Source organism: Plectropomus leopardus, chromosome 8, assembly GCF_008729295.1.
Source record: "Plectropomus leopardus isolate mb chromosome 8, YSFRI_Pleo_2.0, whole genome shotgun sequence".
NCBI classification, from domain to species: Eukaryota; Metazoa; Chordata; class Actinopteri; order Perciformes; family Serranidae; genus Plectropomus; species Plectropomus leopardus.
The window spans coordinates 31,705,356-31,721,438 of record NC_056470.1 but is presented as its reverse complement, the minus strand read 5'-3'; the positions used below and the strand labels follow the sequence as shown (position 1 = coordinate 31,721,438).

The 16,083-nt window shown below is 37.3% G+C and overlaps 1 protein-coding gene across 1 annotated transcript in view; it reads right to left on the bottom strand.

Moving 5' to 3' along the window:
* Positions 1-13,476: 13,476 nt before the first annotated feature.
* LOC121947463 (formin-like protein 13) overlaps positions 13,477-16,083 on the bottom strand; it is a 44,167-nt gene continuing 41,560 nt past the window's right edge. Inside the window, exon 17 of the mRNA XM_042492528.1 lies at positions 13,477-14,419. Coding sequence (XP_042348462.1) covers positions 14,318-14,419 — 102 coding nt within the window. The 3' untranslated portion in view covers positions 13,477-14,317. The remainder of the gene's footprint in view (positions 14,420-16,083) is intronic.

Here is a 16,083-nt window from a genome sequence, read left to right as displayed (position 1 = left end):
CTCAGTCTGTGTTGTTTTGGGCATCAATCCATCTATAAATGGAAGACAAACTGAGGATATCACCCCAACCTGAATAGCTGCCATTTTGTGAGATTTGTGTCATCACCCAGCTCTGCCGAACAGTTCAGTGCCCAATGTTGTGCATGTCAATATGTTTCCATGGCAATAGAGAGTTTTCAGAGCTGACAGAGGGGATGGTTTGTAATGTGCCAAGAAACACTTTTGAATTTTCACACAGGGAAACAAAGTTTTATAACTTTTTTTTAATAGGACTGACTGTTAAGTGATCTCAGGCCCCTTATCGTGAGAAAACTTCCCGCATTGATACCTGAAGTTATTTTATTAGGGGTCCTCAGTGGCCTCTATTTAGTCTGTGTTTTATGACCTTTTCTTTTGCCTTCTTTTTGTGGCTTTTGTTTTTATTGTTGTATCGCCTTTGATTTTGTTGATGTTTTTATTGTCTGCTTTTGTGAAACACTTTGTGAATTTTATTTCTGTATTTGTGTGGAAGGCACTAGGTGCTATAACCAATACATTTATTATTATTATTATTATTGTTGTTGTTGTTGTTGTTGTTGTTATCTTCCTGAATATACAAATAAAGAATACCAACTTCTGAAAGAAGTTTTACCCAGTAGAGAAAATGTTACATAAAATGATTTTATTTTAGTATTACTATTATTTTGTAAAGACAGAAAAAAGGGTAAAAGTAAGCTGTCAAAATTATTTAGTTGTTATTACATTTGGTTTTTCTTTTCTTGGCAGTGGGGGAAGAAGTAGTAAAATCTAATGCTAAATTTAAACTGTTAAAAAAACAACTACATTACAAGTATTTTTAACACTGGAAAAAAGTAAAAGAAAAATTTCCCCCTGCCGGTGTTTTACTATTCTTTCTGATGTTTTTAGATTAACATTCTGCATTAGTGATTTTTTCTGTTGGAGATGTTAAATATTGTGCTCATTTTTTATATACTGTTGGGTAGCTCAGTCTAAAGTAATGCATCATGGTCTGTAAGATCATCATATGTTTGTAGCATGGCTGTCCTGTTATAACCATGTATCTTTAAAAAGTCAGGGATAAAAGCCCTATTTTCAACTCTGTGATAATGCAGTTTCCAGCTGATCCAGGTGAGTTTTAGAGGGTTTATTTAACTTCAGAAGCAGAAAACATTTCTCAACATATTTAGGAACACTCCACTTTCAGTTTATCATAAACAATCAACATCAACACAGCTGGAGAAACATGTTTTTTACCGGACCGGAAGAGTGTAAAAACTTTGTAAACTTTGTAAAAACAAATGTAGTGGAGTGAAAGTACAATATTTGCCTCTGAAGTGTTGTGGATTAGAAGGATAATGTTGCATAAAATGTAAATACTGAAGTAAATGCACACAGCAACGTTTCATCACTTCCTGTTGGTCAGATGACGGATTGAATGTCACCTATTGGTAGAAGTAAATTAAGTCCCGCCTCCTGTCGCTAGCAAGTTCAACACTAATCGGAAAGCCGAGAAGACAACAAGAGCGGACAGAGAGAAGGAGTGCGCAATAAAGAGTGGAAAACAATATAAAACGGATTTTTTTGTGTTTGAAACTAAGCAATATTAAGGACAACATACAAGAGCGACGACCGACGGGACCTAGAAACCTTTTTTGCGATGTTTCGGTGAGTGAATTTTTAGCTAAGCTAAGCTAACGTTAGCTAACTGCTTAGCCGGCTAACGTGATGGTAGCGACGTGTGTATTTTTTAGTTGTAACCGTGAGCTGCACCTCTCAGGCTAATTTTAATTGCCGTAACATATTAAACGGTGTTCAGGCATACAAGAAGACTTTTTCATCATTTACACTGAGCATGCATAATGGTTATTCCTTCATTTTTTTATAGTAAATTGTAGTTTTGTGTGTGTGTTAAAATCTAACGTTATGCATTGCAGCCTGAATGTTGTGGGCAGGTACCGACAGGGTTAAAACTGTTTCATTTGTGCATAGGAAGAGATTATGAATGACTATATATGCACCTGTATGTCACATTTATTATGAAAATGCAAGGTTTGTAAAAGGCTGAAATTACATGTCAGTTTATTGACGTGACAAGACTTTTGTACATAAAAAGTCCCAATTCATGGTTAAAAGGTTAAATGTCTTGATTCATGATTGATGCGATAACAAAAACATTTCATACCAGAACATGTTAAGTTTTAAAAATAAATACATTGCTGAATGATATTGAATTTTTTTGCAGATATACCAATATATAAAATCTAATTTGGCTAATAAACCGATGTTGATATCAATGTCAAATATGTTTTTCCTACCTAGTTTAAGTGATCATCAAGTCTCCTCTGTAGAGCATCAGTATCATATTGTGCATACTCTTATTGTGATGGCCCATCAGCAGATGGAGACATGAAGAACAATGTTTTTTTAGTATATGCTATATTAATTGATTGTGCAAAATAAGAAAAATACTTCAACTTAGGGCTGATGCTATGTACATGTTAACTTTGTCAATTAAAATAATAGATAAATAAAAATGTTGCTTTTTGGTCTTGACAGAAATCAGCATGTTGGCTGATACAGATATTTCATTTTAAAGCCAATATTGGCCAATATGTGATAACGTGCCGTTATTATTGTGCTAATACTAAAGCTAATACTATACATCAGCTCATGGACAAGATTAGACTTATGTACATTATTTGGCAAAATGGAAAAAGCCATGGTTAATGGTTAAAAGGTGAAATATCAAGGTTTGTGATTGATGTCAGAGGTAAAAAGCATTTCGTACAAAAATGTGCTGTACAGTTTAAAAAAACAAATATTTTGCTATGAAGGAGCAGTTGGTAGGATTTAGTGGCATCTAGCAGTGAGGATTACAGACTGCAACCAGCTGAAACTTCTTTCATGTGTCAAGCTTGAACTCCCCGTTAGGATTTGTTCAGTGTTCACTGTTCAGGGGTTTTTTACTGGAAGCCAAATTATCCACAGAGGTCTCTTTCTCTTTAAACCAGTAAAAATACAGTCTAACTCAGTTTCACATTGATAATCAGTGTTTTTCCATCGCTGTTCGCTTTGTCTTGGAGGGGCCTCTGACTACAGTAGCCAATGCAAAAATGCTAATGGCCGTATCTAGAGTCAGTGTTTGGTTTGTTCATTCTGGGATGTTATAGAAACATGGCAACAAAAGTGGACTCTATGGAAGAGGAACCGCTTCTTATGTAAATGTAAATAGCTCATTGTAAGATTATGAAAACCCAAGGATTCTTATTTTCAGGTGATTATTCACTAAAGAAAATATCCATAATTCTAATACATTCAATCTCTGACAGTATATCCTCTTAAATCCGACACACGGGACCTTTAAAGTAATAGCTGTGGATTGTTGAAGTGTGGCTGTATGAGATACTCATGTGTAGTCAGTGTATTACACACAGTAGCTGACAATCGGAGTGCTTCTGGCTTACACAAACAAACAGGGTACGAACCCAACTGCTCAGCATTACCTTGCTGTACAGAGGGGTTGATATCAAAAAGGATTTTAGCCACTTTAAAAAATGGCCACCTAAAAAATACAATATCAGTCTAAGTGGAGGCTGTATTGAGAGTGTTTTAAATCTGAAGTTTCACTTCAGTTGGATTGCATAACAGTCGCTAACAGCGCTTTCTGACCCAAACAGCTGACCGGTGGCGGATAAGAAATGTAGTGCCAAAGGAAAAGGCTGTGTGACGGCGAGGTAAAGCGGAGAAAATGCTCTAAATATAGTGTCCATTTAGACTGATATTGATTTTTTTCAGGTAGGCCTTTTTTAAAGTGGCTGAAATACATATAAGTTTTATATCAACCCTTGTGGGGTGTGCGCCCCATCAACCAGCTACTTCAAAAATCCCTAACTATCCCTTTAAAGTAGCAAATTGAAGATTTTGATGATGTGGTAATTCACTATGGCTATAGATAATTGAAAGACCTTACTGAAAGTAAAAGCCCTGTTGTTATACAGGTTGAGAGGAGCCCTGGACCTTGGATTGTGGATTGTGGATTCTCTCCTCCTGAACAAAGGAGATGGCGAGCCACTGCAGACCTCATCATCCCCAGTCCCTGAGGAGGAAACCGCCCCTGATGACAGCAGTGTGGTAGGACTGTGTGACAAGTTCACATTCACTTTGCTCTTGTTGTTATGGGGTGCATCCAGAACTAAAACTGACCCAGAACTGTTATTGATCCCAGAGCTAAAAATGAAAACAGGAACTGACTCAAACCTGAAAACTAAAAACTGACGAGACTTGGACTTATTTCAGGAAAAACTGAACTTTGTCACATTTAAGAAGCACTTCATTTAAAATGACGATTGACATTTGCCTATATAGAAGTTGAAGTTTTACAATGTTTCATATGGTTTATATATATATAGTGTTTAAAAATCTGGAATATTGTGTATGAATGTGTGGTACTCAAATTTTTAAGATTGCATACCACCTCAGAAAATACTTAGCCATAAACATGACTTGTGTTTCACTGTAGTGTATGCTCACCCCATTCAGCCGCAGACAGGAGGCAGGTTTATTGCTGATAAGAAGATAACTTATTGAGGTACCTTGACTCATATCTCCTCAATGTTTTGTGTCGTTTGCTGAAAGCATGTGGTGTGGCGACTCCAATGCCACTTCTAAACTAGCGCTTGATTGTCGTCCGCTTATGTTTCAACAGGGCAGCTCAAAATATTATCCTCTTCATCCACACTTTTCTCCCTAATCCTTCCCATTTGGAGGCACGATTGCACACCCTGTGGATTGTGTTTTTAAACCAGTCATTCTGTTTGCAGGCTGATATCAAACCAAAAATGTTACACACAAGTAATTTCACAGTTTTATCATTCAGAATTTTTTTATATTTGATAACATTGTTTGCTTTCTTATTAATTTATTTCACTTTTTAATAATATTTTGCCTATTCCTCTGCGTACCGTTAGAGGGAGCTTACGTACCCCCTAAAGTACATCAGAGTTTGAGAACCATTATTGAAGAGACCCTCTGGCTCCATGTGCTCGACTTTTTACGGCTGGTCTTGCAGCCTCACAGTGGCGACATACCTTACCACATAGTGGCCTCTGCCACTTTTTCTAAATATGTCATTAAGTGTCCTTCATGGCAAAAAATCTTGAACATTTTCAAACAAAAATTATCTATCTGACATTTGGTCAGATTGGCAGGGGTAATGTCATGGCTCTAATGTTAATTCTAATTAATGATAAAATTATTCTGAATAATGTGTGGCATACATAAAACACCACAGGTATTATTTGCATTTGATTACATATATACATACAACACTTCTAAAATACATACTCATTTATTTATTTATAACATAGTTATTTTTTGATCTGTTGTAATATCTGTGAATGTTGTGTTACTTTATTTTAGTAAAATTAAATTTTTACATTTGTAAACTGTGTGTGGGGAGGTGTGTGTGCGTGAGAAGGCCACCTATCTGCTGCAGTGTGAGGAGGTTATGTAACTGTCAGTGTGTGACAGAGCGCCTGCACGCTCTTAAATTTTGCTCTCTCTCACAGTTCTACATTGACAGCTTGTCAGAGGTTAATGTAACGGTTTAGAGGTTAATGTTATGGTTTAGTTGCAGTTGTATTTTTTTTAGGTTAAGTGTACTGCGACCGTCCCAAAATTATTTTTTTATCTTCCCTTATCAATTTTTCTGTCCCCGGGATGGCGTGACACCCTTAAGTTGGAGCCCTGCTGTGTCATTGATTCGGTTTTGAATCATACAGTTATCTGTGCAGTGCAGAACTATTGTGACAGGAATAAAGTCCATGATTACTGTCATAATGTTTATTTTCTTTCTCTCTTTGGTGATTCTTAAGTTGTTTGTGAGAATATAAATGCTCGAAACACACTACAAAAACCTTTTGGGGGTCAGTGGCAGCAGCAGCTCAAACAGGACCTCCAAGGTCAAGGAAGTCATGGCCTTTTTCTTCACTCACTGGAGCTTCAGTGTTTCCCACTGTATCAGTGTGTGGCAGTAGCTGACCATGGAGGGGTTATCTCGTGTATGTGTCCTATTTTTTTCACATTTGTGTGCCCTCTCTAAATTTAGATGTTTTTGTGGGTCCGTTAATGCAGCACAGGTTGAACTTGCCATGGATTCTTTTTTTCCCTCAGCAGCACTTTGAAAAGTCATGGGGTAGATAATTGATTTTTATGTTTTCTGTGCTCACAGCATCATTGAAAATGAGAGCTTGCCCTCAGTGATTCCTGGAGATTTAAATAAAGGTTGAATGATGAATGATGAGCTGATCATATCAGATCGGTGGATGAGAGCAGCAGCTGCTGCAGAGGGAGTGAAAGCAGTAAAGTTTCACTTTCAATGTGCGTTGTGCTCTACTGCTCCATCTGTGCCCTGAGTGCACTCTGTGTGTGAGTGTGGTGAAATGAATAACCATATGCCATATATATTCCAAAAGAGGTCCACAAATAGAAAATTGATATGTGTTTCATTGCATTGGGTCCCCCACAAATATATGAATGTGTGGGAAAACCTTCATTTAATGATTGAAGAATTGTTTTAGGATGTACGTAATCTGCAAAAGCTCTCATTTTAGGCAATATCACTGTAGCCACGAGGTGTTTTTTGGACCAGAGGAACTTTTTCATATTTCAACAGTGACCCCATGGTCATGAAATTCCTGGAAACATTATGAAATTTGAGATATTGTTTTCCAAGCGTGGATTTCTTTAAAAATTAACAAGTTTTGGAAAAGTTTTGAAACTGGAAGCACCTTTTGTGTTTTTCGTCAGTGTCTTTAGAAAGTAAAACAATCTGAAAAATCAGCTGGCAGATATTAAAAGTCATTGGGCATGACCTTGTCTTCTTCAGTGGTGGTGACAGGCTTGGTCTTTGGACTCCTGTTGCTAAAAACTACTTCACCATGAACCACAAATAATATTATCTCAAGCACTCACATGTCACAGTGTCAGGCTGAGTTGAAGTTCAATGATTAGAAAACACTTTCATCTGTTTGTGTGTGTGCAGCAATCTGAGGCACTGCCAGACCCAGACTGCAGGTGAAACTCTAAAAATGTTAAAACTACTCATCAGATAGCGGGCAAATCACATTAATATTTTACCTGGTCCCTCCAGCAATTATTTCCTTTTAAACTAATGTGGTCTATAGGGGACTCTGATCGTTTTATCATCTGAGAGGGACAAATAAAAAGAAAGGGAAAAAAATCAGACCCACCACTGGGTCTTGATAAAACGAAGAAGTCTCTAAGGAATTTAATTAGTGGTCAAAAAGAAGAGTATGTACTCTGCATATAACACAGTGACCATGTCAGACCGACCTGTCGCACATAATGAGCTTCTTTGGTAATCTATAAAAAGGAGCAAGCTCATTTTTATGAAGGCAATGTATATACTTTTACACTAATTAAAAGTAAATCTAAAGTAGTGCATGTGCCACTTTTTAAAGTAATAACATAGGCAATAGGCCAGAGGCAATCAGACATACGTGCTGTCAGTCACTGGCAGAGGCAGCTGCTATCCTTCAGATATTTTAACATTTTGTCTCAGGAGAGATTCTGAGTTTCTGTGAATAAACATTTTAGGAGTCTTGATTTCTTCTCTTTTTCATCGGCGCATTATCACCACTTAAAATTAATATGCGAAACATGTTAGCAAACAGTCAGTTACTGAAATAACCAGCAGACACATAGCAACATTAGCACTCATTTAGAGTCCTGTTTATGCCAATTTGAAGAATGTAAGTCCAATATTCACTCTGCTTTTAGCTCTCTTAACCCTTTGAAACTTGGGTCGACATCACTTTTCTTGTGCTGCTTTTTGGAAACTCTCAAGTATTTAACCCTTTGGATCCTGAAAACATTCTTTCAAAAACAAAGGAAAGAGGCAATAAGCAACTTGGTAAGACATGTTCCACAAATTGCAAGAAAATAGTAGATTTGATAAATTTGGTTTAAAATGCTCTGTAAAAATGTCAGTGGAAAAAAACAAAAAGCTAGGGGAAAAAAAACTATATAACTTTATAACTTTGATAATTGCATATATAAAATGATATTACAAAATTATTATGATTTCTTAAGCACTCTTTCAAGGTCCTTTTTTATTTGTTTTACTTTGTTGGGTCATTTCTTTTTTTGTTGCTCATTGCCTTCTTCCCATTAAAAAAAAAAAAAAAGAAATCAAGCCAGTTTGCTCAGGTTTCAAAGGTTTTCAAAGTTCTAACTTTTGAGAAAAATATGGTTTTAGTTGCCAAGTGCACCACTATATTCACCAGCTGGTTGCTGACTTTGTCTGGTGCTGAGCAGGTAGTGTGCAGTGGGTTTATCAGAGCTTGTTTTTATTTTGCCAAAAACAGCTGCCTGCTGCTGCTGGAAACGGGGTTGATAAGAGAGGTGACAGCAAAAGAAAACAGTTAAATTGTGGACAGTAAAACAAAAATAGTGAGCTGAAAGATGCTGAAACTCTCTGTAGAGCTGCGGTGAACAGCAGTGTCTGGAGATAGTACTACAGTAGTGACTGGATCCATTGTTCATATAAACATTTTGATTACAGCAGCTTAAAAGTATGGGCAGGTACACTGAAGCGGTCGAAATGTGTGTATGTAAAATTTTTTTTTTATTCCCTCAGCTGCCAATTAAGCTGCTAGTACACTCCCAAAATAGTTCCCAAAATAGAAATGCTGTCCAACATAGAACCACATACAAATTTGCATTCAGTATGTTTCCGAGGCTCCTTTTAAAATTTATTTATTTATTTATGTCGCTGGGCATTCACAAAAATTAAAGACGAAACTATAAACCTCTGACTAGAGCCCCTTTCCCACTGGACCAGAAAAACCCACTCACGCCCACTAACATCTGGCTTTTGTATTTAATGGGCAAGATTGCAAACGGCATTCACTCCTGGGACAGTTGACTCTGCAGTAGTCAAGGGTATTTATGGGCTCCAGCTTTGATCAGCAGTGATGGAAACATTAAACCCAACTGAACGTGCTAATTTAACATGATGCAATGATGGGCCACCACTAAATACTAAGGGTCGACAGATTATTGGTCTGGCTGATTATTGGGGCCAATATTTGGCATTTTGCTGATTATCTGTATCAGTGTTTTATTTTAATGATCGGTGATAAAATTAATTTCTTAAAAAGTGCAAAGAACGTTTCGGCACAGGATGAACTTTTACTTTGTAAAACCTCAGGGAGTTGTTTCTATTTATTTATTTATTTTTACTGTGACTTTATAATAAGGTTGGTTGAAACTTGCCGTATTAGATGCTTTATTAGTCGTTTGCTTTAGACATTTAAACAAAGTTTCGTGTTGAAGTTTGTTATATTCCAAATTCTAAATATTGACATTGAATATATTTTAATTTTTATTGTAAATGGTTCCAAATATTGGTTATCAGTCTCATTAACTACTACTAATAAGTATTGGTATTGGCCCTGAAAAAACAATTTCAGTCAACCCCTACTAAATGCTGTCTATCTTCATCCAAGCAGCGCTCGGACATCGTTCAATACTTAGTTTGCTTGCTAAGTTTGATTTAATAAAAAACTGGCTGAACTGACATTTGTCATAATGACACATTCTGGTCAAATTAAAAAGTTGTCTACTTCAGCAACCTGTGCTGACAGTGTCACAACACTTAATCCAACTTATTTTGCATTAGTAATCAACAATGGATCGGATTTACATAATATTTTTATTTCTGAACGAACTAACAGAGACACTAGTGTTGGACTGGCTGTGAATGCAGCACAGGAACAATGAGATAAAATCTCATTTGAGATGCGAGGGTCAGGGCTGCGCATGCTGTGTTTGTTTACAAGAAAGTTCATGTGTTTTTGGGGTGACAAGTAGGGACATGACAGAGTTAGTCTTTCAAGAAAACTGCATTAATATGGCAACATTTTTAAATGTGAAGCCAACAAAAGAGGTTTCCTAACTGGCTGCAGGCAACGCGTTGCATGGTTTGGAGCTATGGAATTTTGTCTGATGGCCTGTTTTTAATAATAAGCTACCTATCGCTCGCTTTGAAAGCGCAGCAACGGTCGAGAAACAGCTGATTTATGATGTTAAATTCAAGGAATTCCCCACATGATGCCTCCTTATTTCACTACAACAAAACAGCATAGGTGTCAGATGGCTTCAGGGTGTTCGCAAGGGAGCTAAGATAAATGACCATGCTAATAACAACTTAGTCTGCTTGCTGTTGGCTGTGTTGTGTAGAATCATTTTCAGTAAATATCACAATATAAAATGCATTTTCTGTTAAAAAGGTAAACAACCATAGGAAGATAGCAAATAGGCTACTCACACACCTTTTAAATGTAACAGAAGTGCATATTTAATGGACTCGATGCACAAAGTACACTGATGTAACGTGGTGCAATGTGATAATAGTCAGACACTAATTTGCTGTTAGGTCACGGTTTCATTTTTTTGCACTTTGGAACAACTGTTGAGTCAAGTGTGTAAAATTCAATATTAGATTAGATAGACTATTTTTACGTAGTAGGAAATTCATCTCAGACTTCAGTTTCTGCAGTTTGCAGGCTCTTAAAATCAATTCGTTTTGAAAATTTATGTACCGACCCAACCCTAATAGAGATATAAAACAAAATTTCACTGGCCTCCATGCTGCTTTCCACTTGTGGTTAACCTGTTTTTCTGTCTTTCCATGATGTTAAACGTGACTCAGCAGGAAAAAAACCTGAAAGGCATACTTGTCTGTTGGCAATGGAAAAGCAGTCTATCACCTTCTTTTAAAACAGATTTTGCTACATTTAAAAACCCAAATACACAGGCTCATTTCAGAGGAAAAGGAATACAAAACTCTTATGTTTTTCTGCTACATGAAACCAGGAGGAAGGTTGGAGATGGTTGCATGAAGTAAACAAAGGCAGGAGAAACAGAAGCTTTTCCACACAGAAAAACACAAGCAGATGTGGTGTTTAGAAACAGTGAAAACTAGTGTTTAAGGAATTCTACCATTTTAAACTGCAGATGCTACAAATAGAAGACTTTGTTTTCTTCGGCAAACATGTTGCCAAATGTTGTTCTCACAGCAGGGATAATAATAATTAATTATAACACCTTCACACCAGCAGCTTCCTGCTACAGCTGTCGGCAAATTAACTTTCTCCAATGGAGCAAGAAAATAATAAGTGCCTTGCTCAAAGATGAGGAGCTCAAACCACTGATAAGTATATTTTAATTTTTGCAGAGTTGAGGGGAGAAATGTCAGTCTAAAATTGGACAGGAAAGTTCTCATAGCTTTTAGAATTCATATGAAGAGGGTTTTTATAGTCGTGGAAAATCAGAAAAAAGTCATGGAATTTCACAATCACATTTTTCAGACCTGGAAAAGTCATGGAATTCGTACCAATCATTAAAAAGTTTTGGAAAACTCACAGAATTTCATTATGTATAATGAAATTGTTACAGAAATCCTCCATTGACAACCTTTCACAAAATGTAACATAACGGCAAATCTATTTTCTAAAGCTCACGACGTAGCGTAGCGCTATTATGCTTCGACGTCATTTGACGTTTTGTTTACCATCACGTTCTATTTGTTGACTAGAGTTGATATCAAGTTTGAATCTGATATGCTTGAAAAACGCCGGGCAAGTAGGAAAATGAAGGAGGGTCAGTGGATAGAGTGGCGCCCCATATACAGAGGTTGTATCCTCGCCACAGTGGCCGCGGGTTCGATTCCAACCTCAACCCTTTGCTGCATGTTCACTGTCCTGTCCATTAAAGGCAATAAAAGCCCCAAAAATTATCTTTAAAAAAAAACAAGAAAAAAACAAGTAGAATGGTAAAGTCATGGTAAAGTTTTGCAATTTTATCCATGAAAATGTGTCAGAACATTGTGTAAGCCATGCCCTGTTTCCACAGTTTTGTCTTTTGTTGATGGATCAGTGGTGTACAGAGTATGCCCCTAGTGTTGCATGCATGGAAATGCATCTCTTTTTAGATGAACAGAAAGGCCACCGCAGAAATTGCAGAAAAGGCAGATAAGTTCATTTTCAGTGTTTATTTGAAATTTAACCTTGTGGAATATGTGCATGGTGCAGAACAGAGACAAAAACAGGACCAGTAATGTACTGCAGCAAGTGCACAAGGACGTTGGCTGTCACGCGTGCAGGCAGTTTTGTGAAATATTTTGTTAACAGATGTATAATCCACAATGCCTCTTCTACAAATACACAAATGGCATGCTACCAGTATCAGCTTGCTAAATATGTCATCTAACTTTTCATTGAGAAAAACTGTATAAATTAGCAGCCTCTAGCTCACAGTGTGTGTCCTGTTTAGGCTGAGGCCTTATCAGCAGCCTGAGTTGAAATCTGAACCATAACTACATGCATGTCATTCCCTCCTACTCTGGCCTTTTCCCTGTCACTCTTCAGATGTTTTATCATAAAGGCCATAAAAAATGCAAAATAAAAAAAGATACAACATTTTTGTAGAAATAGTATGTATAATTTAAATAAAATGTCTAAAATGATTACATTACATTACATTACATTAATCAGTCTGTTTATAGTTTATGCTAACTTCCTGTGGTACAAATCTGCTGCAAAAGTTTTTTTTTTTCTGAGCTGTAAACCTACACAGGACTATGGGGACATGAGATGACTGAATGAAAACATCCTTACATCTAGGTCACATTAGGTCACTTATCGCTTTTTAATTTTAAAAGCGCTACAAAGACACTACATCAGAGGAAAAACAACCTTAATGATCCATCCAGCATCAATTTTGACAAATTGGAAATTTAAAAATTAATAATAAGATAAACCTCTGTGAAGGAAACATTTTAATGGAAATATGTTTGCTGCTAATGAATCACCAGTTTCTGCAGATGCTAAGTTTTAATTAAAATGAGTCGATTCTCCTTTTGCAGGAAAATGTGTAACTTTTCCTGCTCAGTGAGGGGTCTGGTTCATTATACCACCATGGTTCACAGTCACAACTACAAATAATGTTTTTGCTGTCAACTGATTAAAAAGTCACACACACACAAACCTGTATAACACATTAATCATTTGTAACTGGTGCCAAGAACATCTTTCTACCTTTTGGAGGTGAGTTTGTGTTTCTCATCATGCCACAGTGCAGATGTGTTTCTTAATCAGAGGCGGCCTTGGAGTTCCTCCTGGAGCAGCGGGATAGGAAGCGTCCCTGACCACAGCACAAATGCATGTTCAAAATAATCACGCCCAAAGTACACCAGCCTCAGCTGGCCTCGGAAGTGGTGTCTGTTTTGTTCCTCTGCCAGCAGACAGCTGTGGGTATTAGCAGCACACTTCAGCTTCTGAGTGTTTCTTACAGCCCAGGAGTTGCAAATCTTTCATTACTGATTCGTCTCAAAACACATGTCAGTAAACATGAAGTTCACCCAAATCAAACAACTTCTGACATGAAACAATATGACATAAATCAGTTTAATATTCACAAAATTGATTTCCACTGACATCCTGTCATCCAGGTCTATGAGCATCACTGTACACTTCACTCTGAATGTCTGTACAATGAATCACATCCAGAGCCCATTATAAAATAAAATATCTGTACAACAACTCTGGAGAAAAATACAAACAGCTGCTAGAAATATAAATCTGTGCAACATTTTATTATCTTTAAAGGGGACCTTTTATGCTTTCCATATTTTGTGAACATATATGTAGTGTAACAATGACAGATGTTCATATTAAACCTGATTTCAAATAATGAGGTATATATATGTAAAGTAATCTTTAACTTGCTGATGTTGTTAGTCTCTTCCCACTTTCGGAGGCAAGGGAAACGTGATCTTGGTTGTCAAGTCAGTTCTTCTGTAACATGGTTGTGTTTTGAACATTTTTTGTGTTAAAAAGTGCAATTTTTTTCCATTATAGTCATTCCCAGGCTGCAGTGATGGTGCAGAGATGCCAAGAAGGCCCACAATTGCTGACTAACCACTGTGCTTTTTGGGAAGGGGCCTCAAACAGACAGGCGCTTAAATGGAGTGTCTTAGACAGAGGGTGAATACAGGTGTTCCAGCACAGACAGTATGGCAAAAATCAACAGTTTTTGACCATAAAAGCATGTAAACATATTCTAGTAGAAACCTTAAATATAAGTATGAACCAGAGAAATGAGCATAATAGGTCCTCTTTAATATCAAACACTGCATTTGAGCTTATATCCTATAATTTAATCTTTCTGAACTGACTTAGAAGAGATGATCTCCTTGTTTAAACATACTCATATGTGCTCTATACAATTTAACTCATATAATTTCAGCGTGGGCCATCTTGAAGTCATGGATGAACTGAGAGATCAACCCGAAGAGCTCCTGAGAGTCTTGGTCCTCCGGTTCACAGAATTTAACCTTGACACAGGGAGAGAAACAGGATTAGTTGCTTGGATATTAAAAACTTAAGTCAGTCAGCAATTACACTCTGAGACCTTTGAGCCTATAAAAAATTATTTCATAATTAGCAGCTACGTTCAGTTTCATAAGTGAACTGGTGCCAAGGTCGTGTGAATTCTTCTTAACACTGGGCTTTTGATATAATTACCTCATACACTGCCACAGCATGCAACTCATTCCCTGAGTGTACTTATACAAGAAGGTAGAAATGCACAGCTGAATTAATACTTGCACCTAGGTGGTTAAGGGTCGCTGGCATAAATGTTTTGGTAATTCTCAAGTCAGTCTATCTGAAAGGGTCACAGTGACTAAGTGTACTAATTGGCTTATTGCATGCTGTTCAATGTGCAGGTTGAAGTTCAGGCTTGAGCTATGCTGCTGTCACCCTCCTCTCATTTTCTTTACCTATTATGTTTAACAGATTTTAAAATGCTGTAAGTGCTATATTCATTATTCTGTTTGAATGATTGCTGACAAAACATTTTCTCTAAATCAGTCCATTACTGATCAGTTTGACATTTTGGGATTTTGTTTGACACCTTCAACAAAACTTGTGGATAGTACCCGCTCCTTTTTTTTTGGTACAACCTCAGCAATGGTTCTGTAAGAACAAGAGGGTGCACTTGCAGAGTTACGTGGAGGAAAATACTTTTTTGTTGTTTGTCTGACTGGATTTGGCAAAAGCTTAATGTACTAACTGGCTCTGGTGATAAAGAAGATGTTCATTATTGTTTCAACACTGATTGCTCTAATGGAGGAGCAGATACGAGAGGCTGCAAAGCTGGGGATCAGTGTCAGCAGATCAGCGTTCACAGTGCTTTGGACAGAAAACAAGGACGCTGCCAGCTGGTATTCAGCAGTCCAGAGGCAGCTGGTTGCTGAATGAGAAAAGCTGAAATATGCTGGGAACTTCAGTGTATTGCAAAAACCTTATGGGGAATGTTGTTGTTGTTGTTGCTGCTGCTGCTGCTGTTACTGTCTAACTGACAAAGTATTTGTGTAATAGCGGAGCAGACGCTAATGCAAACGTCAGGTCTGATCGATGCAATCTGTCCGTCAAAGCGAGTAACTCCCGCCCAGATGATGGACGACGCATTCCCTCTCACCCCAGCTAGTCTTAAGTGCGGTTAAAATATCCAGGGTACGGGCATTGCCATCTTGTGATGGTGATGTCATTGAGAGCTGGAGTCAGCGCAGTAGCGATATCCACAGTGTGGGAGTTCCTGTTAAAACACCATGGCGGAAAATCCCCTTTTTGTAGAATTGAATAACTCATTAAAATCAAACTTATCATAAAACCAAACACTTGAACAAACATCAGCGTGATGAGAACTACCTTTAGTGTCAGAAATCATCTTTGGGAAAAACTTTTGCATGTACTTTGAGTTTTTCATGTCCCATTCACTAACATGGAGGGGCGGGATTTATGACCTATACTGCAGCCTGACACCAGCTAAACCAAGGTGCTTACTTGAGCTCCATATTTTAAATATAGATATATGTATTTTTAAATCTAATGTTAAGCAAGAAAGTGAATAAGTGTAGTTCCCAAAATGCCAATTTATTCCTTTATGATGAAACTGATGGCCACAATGGTCAGAACGAGGTTATATGAAGACTGA